The sequence below is a fragment of the Berghia stephanieae genome, chromosome 4, assembly GCF_034508935.2.
Source record: "Berghia stephanieae isolate SIO BIC M18660-M18661 chromosome 4, UCSD_Bste_1.3, whole genome shotgun sequence".
NCBI classification, from domain to species: domain Eukaryota; kingdom Metazoa; phylum Mollusca; class Gastropoda; order Nudibranchia; family Aeolidiidae; genus Berghia; species Berghia stephanieae.
Window position 1 is genome coordinate 20,436,658 of NC_088363.1, and position 21,214 is coordinate 20,457,871.

Genomic DNA, 21,214 nt, shown 5'->3' on the forward strand with positions numbered 1-21,214 from the left:
ATTTTATTTTAGATTTGATTGATTTTATTTCCTTAAAAATATGGGTAAGCCAATTTCTCGATGTCAGTATTATAAACTAAGGCCCAATTTCTAAAAGTACCTTCTTATGTTGTCCTTTTCTTCTCACAAATTGTAATTTACCCAAATTGAGCTAACCATAGGATAACGACGTGAAAACATGACCCAGATAATTAGATGCAAATGACCCGAACTGTGCCGATCGATATTTGAAGGACGAGTTTTCTGGCCAAAATTTAAAATATGGGTTTTTTCCAGAGTACGGCATTATTGTTCGTTCACTATTTCTTTTCTTTGAAGAGTTTACATCTTACCATTTGTGACCCATTGTCTCAAAACGGTATTATGTCGGAACGAACCAGATGCTTAAAAGCCGAATTAAATTGTAAACTGGTCAAAAATAAAAATTGTCGGCATTAGCACCCTAGAATATGGTATCCATTCTCCTCAATAAAACAAACTCAACACAAGTCTGATATTTCTGGCTATAAATTCAATTTTCAACATCTTAACCAACCCGACTTAATACCGTTTTGAGGCGAAGGGTCACATTTGCCATCATTCTTTAGTTGTCTGAGACACCATTAGATTAATTTAATTTTATCATAACAAGTGTATTCCACTTTTTTCGACTCCTGTAATGTTTAGTTTAATCTTCGTCTTGATTTATCTCAATACCCTCGATCATCGTGATCCTATTGGCCCTTTCAAAATTGCTCTCCAGTTTCGTCAATGGAGCTTAAAGATGGAAGCTTTTTTCTGGGCATTAAAGCCACTAATATGACATTTAGATTGTATTTCTTTGGATGTAAAATTCATTACAAGTTATTGCTCCCATTGTGGACAGGGAGGAACTTACTATATCTTCTATCCTCTAATATATGTTTTCCAACATGCTTTCTGTCTTTGTCTTGGAATGAGATTCTTGGCTTTGTCCTAATTCAGGCCCTGGCCGGATACCCGAGCTGATAAGGAAACAGTCAAATGTATAGTTAGAGTTTTTGGTGATGATTTTCTTTGTTTTGTTAATCATCTGTCTGTTACGCACTGTATTATGTTTTGTTTACATATGATATATGATTTGTAAACATTTGCGTGTGTTCCTCGTAGGGGGGGACCTGTTCTGATGTCTGAATGAGATTTTTAGGTGATCCCAAAGTACACTGATTGTGTGCTCTTGGGATGTACATCTGTTTCCTATTCAAACCAATTCTCATTTGCTTTCCTTTTCTTTGGGTGCTTTAATTGTAATTCTAGAACTTTTTACTATCCCATTTTCTTCCTTTTTACTGGCGCTGATATGGCCTTAATGTGTTGCAATCGCTGTAAAATACTTAAAAACAAAAACAGACACACTATCTAGTTATTGGGTTTAACATTGGGTTTTATCGCTGCAGGATATTTAGGCTAGATCTAATAAGCAGAGATTTGCACCAGGTTAGAATCGTTATGGGTTGAGTAGGGATCTAGCAAGTTGTGTGGAACTTTTGTCAAGAAATTATTTGTCCATGGTCAAGTGAGTGAAGTGTGAATATCTATAGATCTAGATAGTACTCCTGATAGTGTCTGGAAAAAAACAACACTTTTTACACTTTTATTTAGCGCCCTGAGCACCTTTGAGTGGAAATGTGCGCTTATAAATGATTCATTATTATTTATATTTTTTATTTTGACAAGAAAACTCGTCTTTCAAATATCGATAGATTATAATAACCATCATCTTTCCAAGAAACTCTCAAACCTGGGACTTCCTTAGTACCAGGTTTGAGAGGTCTTTGTGTGTGTGTGTTTTGTGTTTGTGTGTGTGTGATATTTGGTTATGGTTATTGTTGTTTTTTTTTTTTTTTTGTTTTTTTTTTTTTGTTTTGTTTTTTTTTTTTTTGGAGAGGGATGAGGTTCATTTCCATCGATCGATATTTGAAGGACGAGTTTTCTGGACAAAAATTTTTTTTAACGTTTTTGTTTTGTTTTTTTCGGGTTTTTTTTTTTTTTGTTTTTGTCTTTTTTTTTTTTTTTCAAATCACGGCTCTATTGTAATGTTATGCCCTCGTAATCATCAAATAGATACGTTTTCAAAAGTGTCCAGGGAACGGTGACATTGTATAAACAGATCAGACGTAAATGATTCTAAAGCGGATAAAAACATTAAGAGATGAAGGTCAATAGAAATTCTTTATGTGCGCTGCGCAATATAACTTATTACTTAAACAATTGGCAATTTCCATCTTCGCAGTATGACCCAAATGCGGATATTGTTATAAACAGCTTAACGAAATATAGAAAAAAGAAGATAAAGATAATCGAGACGCACAACGCGCTTTACATGATCCCGAACCAACAGCGACTCTTAACATTTTGTATTAGATATGATACCTGTTAATCGATATTACAATTTTTTTTTCCGACAGACAATGCTATTAACTGATAGGTACTCATTTTACACTGAGTACGGTGAGAGAATGTGAGTAAAGAGCCTTTTCCAAGGACTCGATTATGTGCCTCTCAGAGGAGACTCGAACCCAGGACCTACCTATCCGAAGGCGAGTGTTATACCACAAGACAACGTAGCCGCACACATAATTTTAGATGAATACATGTTGTAGGTTGAAATGATTGAAAATAGAGTAGTCTCTTCATTATAATTTGACAACACAGCAAATTCAGGAGAAAGTTGACAAACAATCGACCACCAATGGAAAACAGATGTGACGAGGTGCCTTCGACCCGTTAGTCATTTCAATACATGGGATTTAAAACCCCAGGGTATCGCCATTCAAAAATAGTTGTGAGAAAATCACTCCGTTCAATAAGTATAATTCAGAAATATCGCTGGTTAAAATAGTGAAAAGAATTAACAAAGCAATCTGAGCATTGATTCAATCATGAAAAGATATAGAAAGAACAGACTTTTTAATGAACATACAATTTTATCTATCAGTGATTTGCTTGAATAGTATCAAAAACAAAATGAGGAATAATAGCTGAACCAGGGAATACATATTTCTTTTATTTATTTTTTTGTAATCACTCGGCGAGTTTAGACAGAAACACTGATGCTAAATGAATGATATAAACTAATTAGCTCATAATTTTGATATCATAAGATTTCTGAAAAATCCCATGTATTTATTGGGCACGAGCGTATTTTTTCTCTCTAATCGGACAGTAGTGTGTCTCCACATGAAATAATAATAATAATAATAGTAATAATAATAATAATAATGATGATGATGATGATGATAATAATAATAATAATGATACTAATAATAATAATAATAATAATAATAATAATAATAATAATAATAATAATAATAATTATAATAATAATAATAATATACTTTATCCATCCAAAAAAATGGAAATTCGTTTACAGACGTGGCATGCAAGAAATGGTTCGTTGTTTCGATTCGATTTTGGAACAAAAGATCATGCGGTTGTAACTTAAAATGGAATTCAATTAAATATGGGACTAAATGAAGTAATTATCTGACTGACAGTTCATGACCATCGTTTCGTAACTTGTCGTCGGTTTATTTCTATACACAAAGAACATTAATAAACCATTTATGAACAACTCAATTTGAATCCATAATTGGACTCGGGTGTATTTACATTGATAGGGCAGTACGTTACATTCACTAGCACAATTTGTAATACTAAAATAAGAAGAAATTCACGTATATTTCGAACTGCCATATATTGGAATAATCTAAAGGATGACCCCCAAAAAAATTGCGAAACCCCACAGCAATTTTGACCTTGGAAAATGATATTCCGTCCTTCAGATCGGATTAAACCTTTGACTTGTCAAGTCTTATGTCAATACAATTTTAGGGTTTGTGTCAGAAATCTGGTAACTAAATGAATTATGAAAACGTGTATGTAGCATGGGTCTCAAATTTTCGCTAGTTAGCGGATTTCCGCCATTTCAAGTCCTCTCCTTTTTTCTTCAGCTTAGGCTCCAGGCTCTCAGTAGTATCAATACATTTTTAAAATATCATTGTAAGCAATCTGGTTGAAAAGGGACTTCTCCATAGTTATTAGTTCTTTAACATTTTCCCCCCTTTTTATAGTATGATTTGTATGTTAATTCTATATTTTACCAGTATTGTCATAGGTGACATATTACTCGACTTTAAGATAAAAAGCGCGTTCCGCGGAGGCCGCGAACTATTCCTCCTTTTAAAAAAAATGATTTGAGACCCTATGATGTTGGGAGTTTGTCGAAAACTGCTGAGAAGATGACAGTAAAATAAATTGCGATTTGTTACATTTTAAACTCTTTGGGTTTTTTTTCCTATCCATGATATGCGATTGTTGATTTTTGAAACTTAGAATGGGGTTTGTTTGTTTGTTTTGTATTTTTTTTTGGAAGGGGGGGGGGGGGGGGTGAATGCCTACTAAAGCATCTTTAGAAAAACATTTTGTTACTTAAATTTGACCTTGATGGGGTTGACCTTGAAGAAAATGTGTTCGATCCGTCTGATCGGATTAAACTTATATGTCGTATAAATGGTATTGTGAAAACTAAGCTGCTAGCAGCTTTTGACTGTAAAAAGTAATATATAAAAATGAATAAATCAGCCTCAAAAAGATCAAAATACTAAATACCGAATATTTCGGGCTCAAAACCCTACTTCAGCCAATAACAAAAAACGGAAATAATTCACGTTGATACTAATCAGATCTATAAATCTACCGTATAATCTTTGACCATCCTATTACAAGTTGCCTTTCTGTGGGGGTTTTTTTCTCGCGCTGAAACGTCCTTAAAGTGTTAGAGCGCAGTACAGCTCAGCTCCTTTTTAAAAAGCTAGAAGAAAAAAAAAGCAATCAGCCTGGACCCGGCTGAGAGTAAAATAAGCCTTTAACCATTTCAGTTGATCTGGTTGTTGCAATCGCCAAGATTGATTACCGAGTATCCGTAGTAAATGACAATGGCAACATGTGCTTCATTAATGTTATCAATAGCCAGATGAAATATAGATTGACCGAGACGTCGATATTCGCTTTTCATTAAGAAGCACCCTTTCCCCCATTAAAGGACGCATTAGACTGTACTGTAAATTATATTGGTTTTAACCACAAGCATACGACATGAGCATGTTTCAAAATGTATCGAGAAGCTTGTTAGTCAACTTTAAATAGTGGGATATGTAACAAACTTAGGCTCGGTATTTGAGATGGAGGAAGAGAAGTAATTTTCAGTTATTCATTGTTAAACAAGATCTGATTTTATATCCATTATTTCCGTGAATAAGTATTTGTATCTAATAGCTGTAGTAATTGTTTAACGACACTCTCTCTCTCTCTCTCTCTCTCTCACACACACACACACACACACACATATATATGTGTGTGTGTGTGTGTGTGTGTGTAAAGCGCCTAGAGCCCATATTTCATGAGATGTTGGCGCTATATAAGTGTGCAGTATTATTATTACCATCATCATCATCTTTATCATCATTATCGTCATTGTAACTATCATCACCATCATCATCGCTGATGCGTCTTGCCATAGCAAATCTTGCCACGCGCAATGGTTGCCATTTGAATTACAATTGGGGTTCTGTTTTACTGTATTTGACATTATAGCTTGCCCTTCAATCTTCTAATCGCTCTGATTTCCTTTTTTTATTTGTATATTTCCATGCCACCCCAGACTCTATCTTTGTTTTTCTCCTATGTTCCTAATATTTCCAATTGGCTGGAATACATCCTTTGTAATCCATATTTTTGTTAATTTAGACGTTCTCCCTTTAATCAATAGCCTTCAACAGTCGTGACGTCACTCCCTTCGTACTGAGTGGGGATCCTGACCTCCCATAGCGGGGAGGGAGGTACATACTGTGTCTTCTATCCCCTGATATCTGTTTTCCAACATGCTTTCTGTCTTTGTCTTGGAATGAGGTGACTTGGTTTTGTCCTGGCCCTGGTTGGGGTCCTGGCTGGGAGGGAAACAGTCAAATGCATAGTTATTGTTTTGGGAGATGATATTTTTTTCCTTGTAAATCATCTCTCTGTTATGTATTATTATATTTGTTATTTTTAATGTATAGTGTAAGCATTTGAGTGTATTCCTCTTCGTTGGATTATGTGTTTGTGTCCGGATGAGACTTATAGGTGATCTCAAACTAAGTACATTGGTGGTATGCTCTTGGAATCTACATCTGATCCCTATTTCTTCCTAGTTCCCCTTTGTCTTACTTTTTCTTGGGTGCTTTAATTGTAATTCTAGAACTTTTTACTATCCCATTTTCTTCCTTTTTACTGGCGCTGATATAACCTAAATGTGTTGCAAGCGCCGTAAAACCCTTAAAAACATTAAAAACAAACACTCCCCTCGTAATGACGCATTGTTACTTACTGGTTCTAAACTATCGGACCAATGGCGGACGCCCTTATGAAATACTTCTCTGACGAGCATAAAAGGGTATCAGAGGAGAAAAATATGTCTGATCATGTTTTGACTTTTATACATTCTGATCACATGACATGTGAAAAAGTTCTAGCCAGCATGAAGAATAAAAAGTAACAATTTTCTTTGTTTAGAACCAAGCTGCTCGTTGGTAGGCGGATGTGACATCAGACTATTGAATCCAATTACACCTCTGTCTTTTCCCTTAATGTTTAGCCTTTGCATTTGTTTGTGATCATCGGGCCTGTTCTATCATATAGAATCACAGGACAATTACAATTTTAAAGAATTGCTATCTCCCCATTAGAATTTAAATTATTTTTTTTCAAATTAACTTTTAGATTATTTAAGTCGGAATAACATACCTTTTTTCTTTAAGTCAATATATTTTTAGACAAAAACAAATCACTGTTTCAGGTGTACCTTGAGGATGACGACAGCACCTCATACCACGGACACATCCAGGAACTAGACGTAGTGCAGGGTCTCTGCGTCGTCTATATAGAAGAACTCGCCGTCAAGTAAGGGAATGTTACTAAATTATCTTAAACCATTAATAATCTCTCTCTCTCTCTTTCTCTCTCTCTCTCTCTCTCTCTCTCTCTCTCTCTCTCTCTCTCTCTCTCTCTCTCACTCACTCTCTCTCTCTTTCTCTCTCTCTTTCTCTCTCTCTCTCTCTCTCTCTCTCTCTCTCTCTCTCTTTCTTTCTCTATATATATATATATATATATATATATATATATATATATATATATATATATATATATATATATATATATTTATGAGTGTTGGTGGGTACTCGTAGGTACGAAAGTGCTCGATAATGATGGTTAGAGCTAATATAGAATACAAATTGTCACTCACATTTTTTGTTGCCGAGACGTTCGTCTCTGTGTCTCTTTACTAGTGCGGGGCGGTCCTTGGCAAGCCTAAGGACCACGGTCCTACGGTCCTTGGGAAATGAAGACCGCAAGGACCGGTCCTAGGACCGGTCCTTTTCGACATTGAACATTCCTGAGAGACTGTTGGAAATTCGAACCGGTTTGACCTTTGAGAGCGTGGGATCGTTCATTCTTGAACCGTTAAAGACCGCTACACGATGAAAACCGTGGCCTACAGGAGTAAAACACACGGAGTAGTCACACTCATTTCAAATTGTAACCTAATTAGAGAAGAGGGGTGATGCCTTCTTTATTTGCTCACCGTACTTCATTGTTACTTCGATAATTTAATAAAATTTGAAATTTATCCCCATTAACGGAGATAATGGCATCGCCCAAGGCGTTGATCGAGTTGTTCGTGGCGTTGATACACACACGCAACAACTACCCCCCCCCCCCCCACACACAACACACACATTAGAGGGCAGCGAGCATTGAAGAGTAAGAGAGAGACGTGAAGTTATAATAAGAGGGGGTGGATGAGGTGATAAGAGGGGTCGATGGTGACTTTTCACCAGATCTAACAAACTCAGCTACCCATTCATTGCTGAGTAGACAGGGATTCAGAAAAAAATCGACTGCACCCGGGATCGATCTCTGGCCCTTTGCGTATAAAGAGAGTGCTCTATCAACTGAGCTATCGGGGTCCCCAAATATTCTATTGGACTTTTTTAAAATTCAGACGTTATAACTGGTTTTTTTGGAAGGAAGAAACTAATGAAACTCATATTATTTGATTAGTAAAAACACCAAACGAAATTTTAATATTATTGTATTATTTTAAATGACAACACTGCGATAGAAAGGAGTGGTTACAAGAGATGGACAAAAGAAAACAAAAAATCGGATTTGCTACTTGCTAGGTTCGACACACACACACACACACACACACACACACACACACACAAACACACACATCTTTTGTAGACACATACATTTCAAACAATAACCCATTAGAGAAGAGGGGTCATGCCTTCACCATAGATCATTGTCATTGCGATCATTATGGTGTAGTAAATTTTGAAATTTACCCCGTATAATGGAATCGTCCAAGGCGTGCGCCTCCTGTTCCCCCATCTCACACACGAAAGGGCGGTTTGCGGAGTGGAGGTTGGTGGTCGTCTGCCTGCATGGTCGTCTGTGTCGTTTAGTGTATGGCAAAGGGGGGTGGGTGCGATTAATTAAGTGGGATGGGTGGTGATTGGTGGAAGATAGGCAACCGAAGCAACGAATCGCTGGGGAAGTAGTAGGCTATGGCGCGAGACCGTAGGACCGTGGTCCTTGCAAGGACCGCCCCGCACTAGTTGAAAGGTGATAAGAAGTGAGGACCGGCGCCGGTCTTCCCCTCTGGGACCGGTCTTCGGTTCACAGCTAAAAGACCGTCGGACCGCGGTCCAGACCGGTCTTCAGCGCGGCACTACTCTTTACACGTCCTCAGTCGGCGTAATCCTTAATCAAGTGAACAGATTAAGGATTACGCCGACTGAGGACGTGTAAAGAGACACAGAAACGAACGTCTCGGCCACAAAAAATGTGAGTGACAATTTGTATTCTATATATGTATAATATAATATGATCTAAATATTGTATGAAATGAAAATGTACTTCAGGTATTAAAGACTATAGTGTAATAACTCGTATATTGTTTTTATATTTCATATGCTATTTTGGTACAAACAGTATAATTTTATTAGTAACTGTAATAAATTAAAAATATGATACTTGAAATAATTCGTTGTGCAACTCAGTGTTCCAAATAATTCATGGATTATTACTGTTTGGCGTACTCAACAGGAGAAGTCTTCCCGTCCGGTGCATTGCTCCACTGTCTGCGAAAACCACAAACCAGGGTAAGTCATCAGAATCTTGTAATTATAGGCGCGTAAGGGTGGGGTTTGGTCAATGAAAATAAACACATTCTACAGACACACCACGATCATAGATGGAAAAAAATAGATATCAAGGTCATCCGACTCTAGCAAGCGCCATGTGCGAATTTTAAAAAAAGTTATATTAAAGCGTGGGGGTCCGATAGCTTAGTTGGTAGAGCACTCGCTTCACACTCAAAGGGACCAAGATCGGTCCCGTGTGAGGTCGAGTTGGGGGTTTTTCCCCACCCATCTGTCCATCCAGTCGTGATTGTACAGCTGGGTCTGTTAGATCTGGCTCCATGGGATAGACTAACGCCCCTTCCAAATGGTAGCAAGCAATTCCGTTTCGCACGGAAAGACTCGTATATTAAAATTTGACCCAAAAAACTCGTCCTTCAAATATGGATCTATTTAAAATAATCTCATCTTGGCAAAACATCTCAAACCAGGGACCCTGTTACTTTTTCTTTGTTGTAGAAGTGTTATTGCTTTAAATTGGAACTTTTCCTCGAGTTGCCACATATCCGTTCATGCTCTACTCACAGACTTGTAGAAGTTATATAACTTTAATCAGAAAACTCGTCCTTTAAATATCGATCGTTTTTCTGGCATTTTTTTTTTGGAAATACTTGTCTTTCTAGAATACGGTAGTTAATTGGTTAAATTTTAGTTTATTCAAGAATAGGAATGGGCTAGGCTATGATGATATGCGTATATATAAATAGCAGTTCAACACGCATAACTGTGTAACCATAATAGTTTATAGAGTGAATGAAATGAAATTGACGTCACTCTGCTCTTCATTATTACATTTAAAAATAAATAAAATTAAAATTCCCTTTATTCATCCCCAAGGGGAAATTTGTCTTTAGGGTCTATTCCAAGGGAAGACTTGAATAATCCAGGCGTCAGCCGCAGAGCAGCGCCGCAAAGTGAGTTAGGGCAAACCGTCAGTTTTGTGATTAGTTCTTACCGACGTGCACTTATTTGCAGGTCTGATAATCCAATTACCTATGGGCTCATTGTTTTTATGGAAATCTCAAAAAATGACGCAAAGTATTGTTCATAACAACAATGTTAAACTCGGCCCATGAGTGGGTTCGGATGTCAGACTTGTATATTATATTGAAACGTCGGTTCTTACTCAAGTTCCTTTTACAGATTATAAACGTGAAAGGTTACACATTTTTTGTGTGTTTGTACGATTTATCTGGCGGGCTGAAGAGGTGACTATTTTACCGATACGTATAGCATCAACAGTTTGATTGAGAGGAATGTAGTGAAAACTAACTCAACCGATTGTCCCGAAACAACAAGAAAGAGTTGGGTGTCGTCAACTTCATTCATGCTTTCCATGTCTGGGATATTTTGAAATTTGTCCTAATTCGCAGAAAATATTATCACTTATCAGGTCATCTCCAGCTAAGCGCTTTTGACTGTTCACTTACAACGCTTCACGTCAGCTCTAGCCATCAAAGAGGTTACCAAAAAATGTCTGACTTTATCTGTGTCGGATTGAATGAGTTGATTATAACAAATGAGGTCATGTGAATGTTTTGTTTTTGTTTTTTTTGTTTTTTAAAGAAAGAATTTAAACAAGCCGATTAAAAGTATTTATAAATGTTTGGTGCGGCACGGAGGAAATTTGAATGTTTCTCTTGACTGAAATGTGATTACTCATTTTTTTTAATTAATGAAGGATAAATGAAATTCCCTTCTATTTCTTTCATCTTCGTAGGAAATCCAAACGAGTGGCCTATCGCTGAGATAGGTAAGGAAGTTATTTTTAATTCATTTTAATGTTTGTTTCTCTCATTTTCTATCTCTCTCTCTCTCTCTCTCTCTCTCTCTCTCTCCTCTCCTCTCTCTCTCTCTCTCTCTCTCTCTCTCTCCTCCTCTCTCTCCTCTCTCTCTCTCTTTATTTGTCTCTCCTCTCTTTCTTTGTCTCTCTGTCTCTCTCTCCCCTCTCTCACTCCTCCCTCCCCCTCTCTCTCTCTTTTTCTCTCTCTCTCTCTCTCTCCTCTCTCCTCTCCTCTCTCTCCTCCCCCTCCCCCCCCCCCATCTCTCTCCTCTCCCCTTCTCCCTCTCTCTCCCTCTCCCTCCCTATCTCTCTCCCTCTCTCGCCCAGTTTGTGGACTGTGCACGTGCATGAGTAAACATGTCTTGTCTCTATGTACATATATTTAATGCACAACGTTTTTTTTTTTGTTTGTTTACTTTATTTAGCCAACTAATGAGAAATGTTATTCAGTCGGGGTTTTTTTTTAATTGAATAACAAAGAAAATGATTTTAACTCGATTCATTATACAAAAATTCGGTCACATTTTTATAAGTATTATGTCTGCTGGCTTGTACGCAGCATCGTGTAAAAATATTGGGAAAAAATAATTTACACATTATGTATGTTAGATGCAGTGTGATCAAAAGTGAAATGTCTATAAGCGCATAAAATCCAGGCAATAAGTCGTGTGTTATTCAGCGTCACCCATTCACGGTAGAGGTCGTTGTTGCATACATTCCAAGGCCATGAATAATTATAGTGATCCGAGTTTCTTTATTTTTTATTTATTTATTTATTTATTTATTTATTTATTTATTTATTTTTATTCCTTTTGAAAAAATCAAACAAGCGGGTGGTTGGATGGGAGCATCACCCTTGAATCATATACCTATGATGTTCGCATGGGTGTACGATCCGATAGTGATGTCGTTTCTTCTTCTCTTTACTAGCCTATCCTGCTTCTTTGGTTTGTGATTGTCTTTTTGACAGGGGATATTTTTTTTCTGTAAATCTTCTGCCTGTTTGTTCTTGGTTATTTATAATTTAGCTTATGATATCTTTAGGTTATGATTTTGATTTACATTTGTACTATTTTTGTTAGATTGCTTGTTTTTTTGTTTCAGCGGTCTCTCATATAACCTCAATTGTGTTGGAAGAGACCTAAAGCAACAATCAAACAAAAACAAAAAATCAAACACAAATGATTCTTTTTATTGCCTTTTTTAATTATTAATCACAGTGTGTGTTAGGTACTGTATATATTGTTGAATAATATGTGAAGTTCATCCATTGCTAGATCTCCTAGGCTTTTTAATACCTCTACAGATATTTCATCAGGGCCTGTTGCTTTACCATCCTTCATTCGTTCCATGGCATGTTCAATTTCACTTTTGGTGATGTTTGGTCCGCTTAATGGTTCTTTGAATTTCAGTGGTGGTTCATTTCTATTTGGATCATTGTACAGTTCGCCTATGTATTCTACCCATCGGCTTTCTATATGTTGTTCTTCAAATAGCAGTTCCCCTTGTTTGTTTTGGATACAACTTCCTGCTGCTTTGCTTTTCCTTTTCCCTGATAGTTCTTTTATCTCTGTAACTATTTTCATAGCAATACCAAAGAAAGCAGGTGCAGTCAGATGCGAAAATTTTAGAACTATAAGTTTAATAAGTCACATCAACAAAATACTGTTGCGTATAATTATCAACAGGCTAAGGAATAAGATTAACCCCGAAATCGCAGAAGAACAATATGGATTCCAACCTGACAGAGGGACAAGGAACGCAATATACCTCCTCCGTGTTTTAAGTGAAAGAGCTATACAGGTTCAGACCCCACTATACCTCTGTTTTGTCGACTACAAAAAAGCTTTTGATAGAGTACGCCACGAAGAAATACTAAAACAACTGCACTCCATTGGCGCTGATGAGAAAGACCTCAGACTCATGCAAACATTATACTACACCCAGCAGGCATCTATCAAAATCGGAAACTCTACAGGAAATTCCATTCCTATTAAGAAAGGAGTCCGTCAAGGGTGTGTTGCATCACCAGATCTGTTTAATCTATACCAAGAAACAATCATGAGGGGCATAAATAATATGGAGGGAATAAAAGTAGGAGGTCACAACATAAATAATATAAGATACGCAGACGATACGGTACTCATTGCAACATCAGAAATCCAACTTCAAAAGATTGTTGACAAAGTGGTAGTAGATAGTGAAGCAAAGGGAATGGAAGTGAATATCACCAAAACAGAATGCATGGTAATACAGAAAAACCCCGAAAACAACAACACCTGCAATATAACGATTCACGGCGAGCAGCTTACCAACGTAGAAAGTTTTAAATACCTAGGTTCAATAGTGACAACAGATGGAAGATGTAACCGAGACATACGAGCAAGAATAACTCAAGCCAAACAGGCCTTCATGGACCTGGGAAACATTTTGAAAAACAAACAGATGTCGTTCGGGATTAGATTCCGAGTCTTGAAGTGCTACGTGTGGCCAATCTTGTTCTACGGATGCGAAAGCTGGACTACAAATGCAGAAACACAAAAGAACATTGAAGCTTTTGAAATGTGGTGCTTGAGAAGGATGCAGAGAATATCGTATACCGCACACAAAACGAACGAAGAAGTGCTAAAACAAACATACCAACAAAGGAAACTAATGCCCTTAATAGTGGATCGACAACTATCCTTTTTCGGACACATAGTAAGGAAAGATAAGAATGAATACCTGGCAAGTTGTGGAAAAATACCTGGTAAACGCGCCGGGGAGACAAAGAAAAACACTCATAGACCAACTGAAGGGCTTCACCAACCTAACAATCCAAGAGCTGTTTGAAAAAGCAAGAGACAGGGAGGAATGGAGAGAGATAATTCATGCAGTATCCGAAGCCTGGACTAGGCATGGAACCTAGAAGAAGAAGAAGAAGTGTTAGGTACATCACTCAGTCGCTTTGCTGGCGTAGTGTGTCCTCAGCGGTACCGTCTTTGCTTCGTATCCGAAAGGTACGAGTTCGAATACCCGCTGCGATTTGTGGCCTTGAGCAAACCAGCAAACCATTTCAGCCTAGCCCAGTTTGTGATGCTGCAGTGCGGTTGACGACTGAGTTATTCCAGTCTCCCCTAAGAATACACCCTAAAGACATATTTCCCATGTGGGATGAATAAAATATTTTTATTTTTTATTTCTAACAATTAAATATTTCAACCGACTGGCTAAATAGCACCACCAGATGAAAAGACCAGAAATTGCTGCTTCTAACAGATCGAGTAATAATATTATAATATTCTTTTAGTCCTGACCACTAAATTTAGTACAGAGGTGATACGAGAACCATGTTCACAATGGTCCAGGCGCTGTCTCCACGATCTCGACAGTAAGTGCGCCTAGTCTTGATTAAATTTTAACATATTTTTTTTCGTACGAGAAGCGTTGTTTTTTGTTTGTTTGTTTTTGTTGTTGTTGTTGTTTGTTTTTTTTTTTTCTTCTTTTGTTTGTTTGTTTGTTTTTGTTTGTTTTGTTTTGTTTGTTTTGTTTGTTTTTTTTGTTGGGTTTTTAAAAAAATCTTTCGTATCTCAGTCATATCATTGAAGTGTTTATTTTGCATTTTCGCTGGGGTTGAAGTTGACGATTATTGTATACGTTATTTTAAAAATCGGTGAGCATTTGTTTGTTTCTGTTTGTTTACAGACTATAGAAAAGTTAGTGGAGCTTACCATGCGGAGTTGTCGTACCAGTAAGGTCGTGTGTTCGAGCCCCCATCGCCTCGAAGTTGTTTTTTTTTTTTTTGTTTTGTTTCTTTTTTGTTTATTCTCTATTGTCTTCTGACATTTTCTACTCACTTCATTCCTTTTTTTTTACTAAGTAGAGGGGCAGTGTAGAATTAGTAGCTCCAGTTGTCAGTTGATTTCTTTTATATCCGGTACATTTTGAGACCAAAGTTTGTAGCCAATACTATAGATTTCCCCCTTAGCTATTTTTTTCCTTATTCAATTTTTATTTAGTCTTTGGAATCGTTACCTTGGATCATATTGATTATATTTAAAATATTTTCCTGTTTTTGATCGCTATCTGTGAATTTTAGTTACATGAATTACTCTCATTTCCTCAACCTAGCAATCAATAATTTGATGATGGCGCTTTTTCTTCATGCTCGCATTTTTTACGCTCGCTTGCAGGCATTTCATCGAATTTTTTTCTGCATAAGTGTTGGTTAACTGCCGGAATAGCACTTGATGACCGTGGCATCAACATTAGTGGTGGAAGAGACACATAACTGTCATCCTTAGTCCATCAAACAGCCATTGGGAAATCGATTACGATCACCCGGTCCGTGTAACGTCATCACAGCGAGGATCAATGTGATAAGCCTGCTTGCGGTGGTGACGATAACGAGTTAAAACTTACATTTACCACCTTTTCCATCTTGTGCACGGCCAGATTGTTTGATCCTCATGATAGGGTTGAGTGGAAAATATGCCTGGTTGAGCTAATGAGAATATGAGACACACTTCTCTGTGAATTTGTTAGAAAAAAAGCTTTTTCTCTTTCGCCACACTCTAATGTAGTCGCTGGTTTGTCACCTTCACGTTAACCTTTTATTCACACGAATAGTTAGAGTGGTGTATCTATCAGGATAGCTCCATAGATTCATTATTGAATGATGAAGCTATAACATGGTGATGTATATCTGTCATTCTTCGTCTTTGTGCATACCCCACTCAAGGCGTTTAATGGATCGTAAAAACACAAAGAAAAAAAGGACTATGTATTGATATTAAGAATTCAGAGTGGTGTAAAATGCATGATGTCTAAGAGCGTGTTCTGTTCTGACCATTGGATTTGTTGCATGCACGATGCTTATAATAATTGCTCATGGATTTTGTGGTTTGGATTTTTTTTCCATAATTCTTTTTATAATATTATGATATGGGTGGTCTTAAATAACTGCTTTTACTGAAGTCAAAAGATGATTGAGAGGATCGGTAATTCAGTGTGTAGAGCACGGGATAAAGGACGGAGGGGAGGGGTGGATCTGGTTGATAGCATTACGTACATTAAAATTTTTCTAGCCTCCCAGTACACCCCGCAGTGATATTGCAACTTTCTCTTTTGTTAAAAATCGACGCCCCCCCCCCCCCCCCCCCCCTTTCCCCTCAATCCGTCTATTTGTCACTGAATCCCCCCCCCCCCCCCCTTCCCCAAGCTTATTCGCAATCCCCCTTCAAGTATATTTCAGCTCACTAAATGTGCCAATGAAAATTTACCAAAAGGGAAAATAAAACAAATGAAAAGCCCCAAAAAGCTGTTGCTGTTATTTTACTTGAAGTATATATTATGATTGAAAGAACACCATTTTAACATCACGCCTCGTCTCACCTAAATTAGAAAATGTCCAAAATGCTCCCCCCCCCCCCTCCCCTTCTCTGGATTGGTCAAATTGCGCACCCCCTCCACCCTCCCCTTCTATTTGATACACTAATGGATCTGGCGGATATATTGCTCTTATCGATCTCAATCAGTTTTTGCAGTGCGTTCTGCCTCAAACAAACCGGAATAAACTCCTGCAAGCAGTCTCAACTTCCAATTATTTACCGTAGAAATAATATAATTCTGTTTCTTGGTATGCACACATTTTAATGTCCATCTCTTCTTCTTGAAATTCGGAAGCAGTCAATTTTGGTTTTCTGTCATTTAGACTCGTGGTCCCCATATTGTTTTGTTAAACCCTGCTATGAGGAAATAGTTACTCCAATGATGTCGTAGAAAATCCATTTACAAGAAGTTCATGTTAAACTCTCATTTTTCAATTACGGTTTCTCCACCACAAACGTTTATCAACGTATCGTCCCTCTATTTAAATATGTCTAAAATATATTCATGGCAACATATTTGGTCTTGTGTAGCTTGCAGCTTGATGGTTTCTACGAATGATCGAAACTCACAAACGCTAAGATGGCAGTTTCGTGCGTTTTCTTTCTTGTAATAATTATTTTGTCACCAACCAAGGGACATAATTCGGTAGCAATTACATTCTCTCAATACGGCTAAATTATAGTTCTATAATCGATGGAATATTCCAAAATCTTCCCATTTTAACTGACCTAAATATTTCCTTTTATATTTTTTTTTATTGAACAAACAAATTCTTGTCACACAATTTAGTCGAAATTTAACAACAGGAGTGTATGTGCTCTTCTCCTCCCTTTCTGGCACCTTGTAAACAATATATGTTATATATATATATGTTATTTACTTTTACAATTAATTCGTTCCTTCGTCACAAGAAAGACTGCTATCGCTAGGCATTCAAATTTTTAATTCAATCCCTTTGCATTTTCACCGGTTACTTAGAATGAATTGTTGAATGTGACTCATCGTCTCGAAACAGTATTATGTCAAGATAAATGAGATACTTAATATGAAATTGCACGATTAACAGTAAATTTTAGATAAAATAAATTCCTTTATTGAAGAGGGAGATTCTGTCTATTAAACTTTTTTTAAAATAATTAATGTCCTTAAAGATGTCCTTAAAGATCTGAACAAGTGTGTATGAAAGGTGCCAGACAAAGTAAGAAAGAAAAATACCATCCCAAAAAACCTCGACTGGGGTTCAGAAGGTCTGGGGTTCAATCCCCAGCCGAGGTCGATTGATTTTTTGGGATGGTATTTTCTTTCTTGCTTTGTCTGACATCTTTCATACACACTTGTTCAGACATGTATCGTACACCGATGCCTGCTCCTTAATTTCTTAAATTAATATCCTTATTTGAACGGTAAACTGGATATATCAATTTAATTCATTCCGACATAATACCAGATCGTCATGATGGGTCACCATCGACGTGCACATATTTGCAGGCCTGATTACAAAATGCAGTTATGGACTTGGATTTAACATATTGTACATAGTTGTAATGGACAATATTTTGTGTTGGTTCGAGAGTGTTTCCATCACCAAAAAGAAAATGTGCCCATATAAATTTGGGTTATCTAACCTGCAAATACGTACAGTTCGGTCACCATACTATTTTGCAATTGGCATTTTTATACAAAAATGGCGTGGCAGGCATGTCGTTACCAAATTGCTTGTCATCACACATTTACCAACAAGAAGATGTGAAAGACGGTTTCCACAGTCAGGACAGGCTGGCAATTTAGAATGTTTATTTTCTTCTTTCTTTTTTTTTTTGTTCTTGCATGTTTCTCTCTGCTTTGTCTGACACTGTTTCATACAACACGTTTTGAGATCTTTATGAAAGTAAAGTGCGATCAAGTTTTACGTAGCGTAGCCTATTGTGTTCACTGCTTTTTATTTAATCGCACCAGCTTGGTCAACCTGCTTGTTTCTTTGTCACATTCAACAGATCTCGTGCGGTTCCAGAAAAGAGGCAGAAGACGAAAGGTAAATAATTAAGATTCTCTCTCTCTCTCTCTCTCTCTCTCTCTCTCTCTCTCTCTCTCTCTCTCTCTCTCTCTCTCTCTCTATTTCTCTCTCTCTTTCTCTCTCTATTTCTCTCTCTCTCTCTCTCTCTCTCTTCTCTCTCTCTCTCTCTCTCTCTCTCTTTCTCTTCTCTCTCTCTCTCTCTCTCTCTCTCTCTCTCTCTCTCTCTCTCTCTCATATATCTCCCCTCTCGCCAATGTTTACTATATTTCTCTCTCCTACTCGCTATCCCCTCCCTGTCTTGTGTGTGTGTGTGTGTCTGTGCGCGCGCCTCAAACATGACATTGTTAACGTATAAATCAAGACCCCAATTCCAGTGTCTGTATAAAGTTTTAATGCATAGTTTCCAAAGTACATTGCTGTTTGCAGCTACTCCTGTCTAGTTTATTTGATCAGGTACCTTTCATCAGGAACTTTATGACCCGAAAATCTTTCAAGTGCTGAGGATCATATTTTTTGTAATAAGAATGCATTTACAATATTCCACACTTTAAGTTGGTTGCTGGTCCAGGTAGTGGAGTAGATAGTTTCGAGCACCTCAACACAACTTTGTTTTGTTTGGTTGAGTTCAAAGACCAAAACTGTCAGCTTTTGGGTTGTGTCACTATAGAGAAAGTTATCATTTGCACCTGATAAAACATATAAATTCAACCCAATTTCATACTTTGACGGTATTATTCACTTTTTATCATCCAAATTACCCTGACTAATACTGGTCGATGCTTTAAGTCACTATGATTTCTTTGCTTTTTGTAGAGAGGGGGGTGTTTTCATTTTCTTATTGGGTTTGTGTGTGTTTTTGTTTTTTGTTTTTTGTTTGATTTTTTTTTGGGGGGGGGGGGGGGGGGGGGGGGGGGGGGTGGGGTTGTTTTGTTTTTTTATGGGGTTTTTGTTTGTTTGTTTTTTGTTTTTTTTTCTGTTCTTTTTTTAAAATGTGATCCATTTACATTGTCATCCCCGCAGACATCCACTGCTCTTGTTGTGAGTGACCAGACGGCTGCCAACAGCCAAAATCGTGATCATCCGAGAACACAACCAGTCCCGCTACCTCCACCACGTCCGTACACGCCATCCCCTTCAACGTATATCATTTCTCAGAATTCTCCGCTACCCCAAGGCATACCCCTGTCCCCACTAAACGACAACCACCAGCACCAGTTGTACCCAAAAACCCAGCTAGACCTCGTACACTACTCCAATACATTATCGACCAACCAGGAATTCGCCAAACTTCCTACAGATTCGTACCACCACAATTGTATCCAACCTTATCACCATTCTCACAATTCTCAACCTCTCTGCGACAACAGCCAATACTGTATCGCTGATAATTATAGCCCAAGTCAGGTTTTCTTGGAACCAGGTGGGATACCGGACATTACCACCAACGCTGGTTATCCCGCTCACGATACAGAGATAAAAGCTACCGGCGTCGCCGACTATCTGGAACATTCCTGGAATTCTAACACCGCTAGGTAATGAAACTTTATCATTGCTTTTGTTTTATTTTGTTCTAGTGGGGTTTTTTTTTTTGTATGTTTGTTTTTTGTTTGATTTCTTTGTTTCAGTTTGTAGATATATTTGGGTTTTTGTTTTGTTTTTTGGTTTGTTTCTTTTAAATTTTGTTTATTAGTATAGGTTTGTTGTTTTGTTTTGTTTTGGTGTTTTTTGTTGTTGTTGTTTTGTTTTTTTAATTTTGTATATTTTCAAAAAAAATTTCTTATTTTTTTTTTGGGGGGGGGGGGGGGGGGGGGGGGTTGGAGATTGATCTAATTTTTGATTTATATAATCTATATTCATGTCGATTTTCGGATAAAAGTTCCTATGTCGGGATTTCCCGATGTATTGGACGGGTCTATAATTTCTTAATCTAGGTGTCTACATGAAAGGCAAAATAACGGGGTGGGGGGGGGGGGGGATATTCATAGCGTTAAGTTGAATTGAGCCTTGTTTCTTACATTTTTGATTCATGGTGTACTACGTGAAATCAATGAAAATATCGTTGGATATCGGAATTTACCCTGGGTGGGGTTCCTGACCTCCCATAGTGTGCAGGGAGGCACTCGCTGTGTCTTCTATCCCTCTAAAGGTGTTTTCCAATTTGCCTTTGCCTTTGTCTTGGAATAAGATTACATGGTTTTGTCCTGGTCCTGGCCGGAGTCCTTGGCTGGGAGGGAAACAGTCAAATGTATAGTTATTGTTTTGGGAGATGATATTTTTTTCCCTTGTAAATCATGTCTCCGTTATGTATTATTATAGATATGTGTTGTTTTGAATTTATACTGTAAGCATTTGAGAGTATTCCACTATGTATTCAAACTATGCACAATTGTAGTATGCTCTTGGAATTTGTTTGTTGTATTTTGTGTGGAGAGATTGTTTTTTTAAATTGTTATTACAATTATTATTTTTTATTATTATTATTATTATTATTATTATTATTATTATTATTATTATTATTATTATTATTATTATTATTTATTATTATTATTATTATTATTATTATTGTCTATTACTACTTCGACCACTACTATTACTACTACTACTACGACGACTAATACTACTACTACCACTACTGCTACTACTACCACTACTATTACTACTACTACTACTACTACTACTACTACTACTACTACTACTACTACTACTACTACTACTACTACCACCACCATTACTACCTGGGTGGGGTTCCTGACCTCCCATAATGGGCAGGAAGGCACTTAC

General features: G+C 37.2%; 1 protein-coding gene across 4 annotated transcripts in view; it reads left to right on the plus strand.

Annotated features, from left to right (window-relative positions):
* LOC144970195 (uncharacterized) overlaps positions 1–21,214 on the plus strand; it is a 172,408-nt gene that overhangs the window by 134,519 nt on the left and 16,675 nt on the right. For all 4 annotated transcript variants that reach the window (XM_078909583.1, XM_078909585.1, XM_078909586.1 and 1 more), the window contains 5 exons: positions 6,854–6,957; positions 9,172–9,227; positions 10,987–11,019; positions 18,414–18,451; positions 19,454–19,965. In XM_078909583.1, the coding sequence (XP_078765709.1) occupies positions 6,854–6,957; positions 9,172–9,227; positions 10,987–11,019; positions 18,414–18,451; positions 19,454–19,965 (743 nt within the window). The remainder of the gene's footprint in view (positions 1–6,853; positions 6,958–9,171; positions 9,228–10,986; positions 11,020–18,413; positions 18,452–19,453; positions 19,966–21,214) is intronic.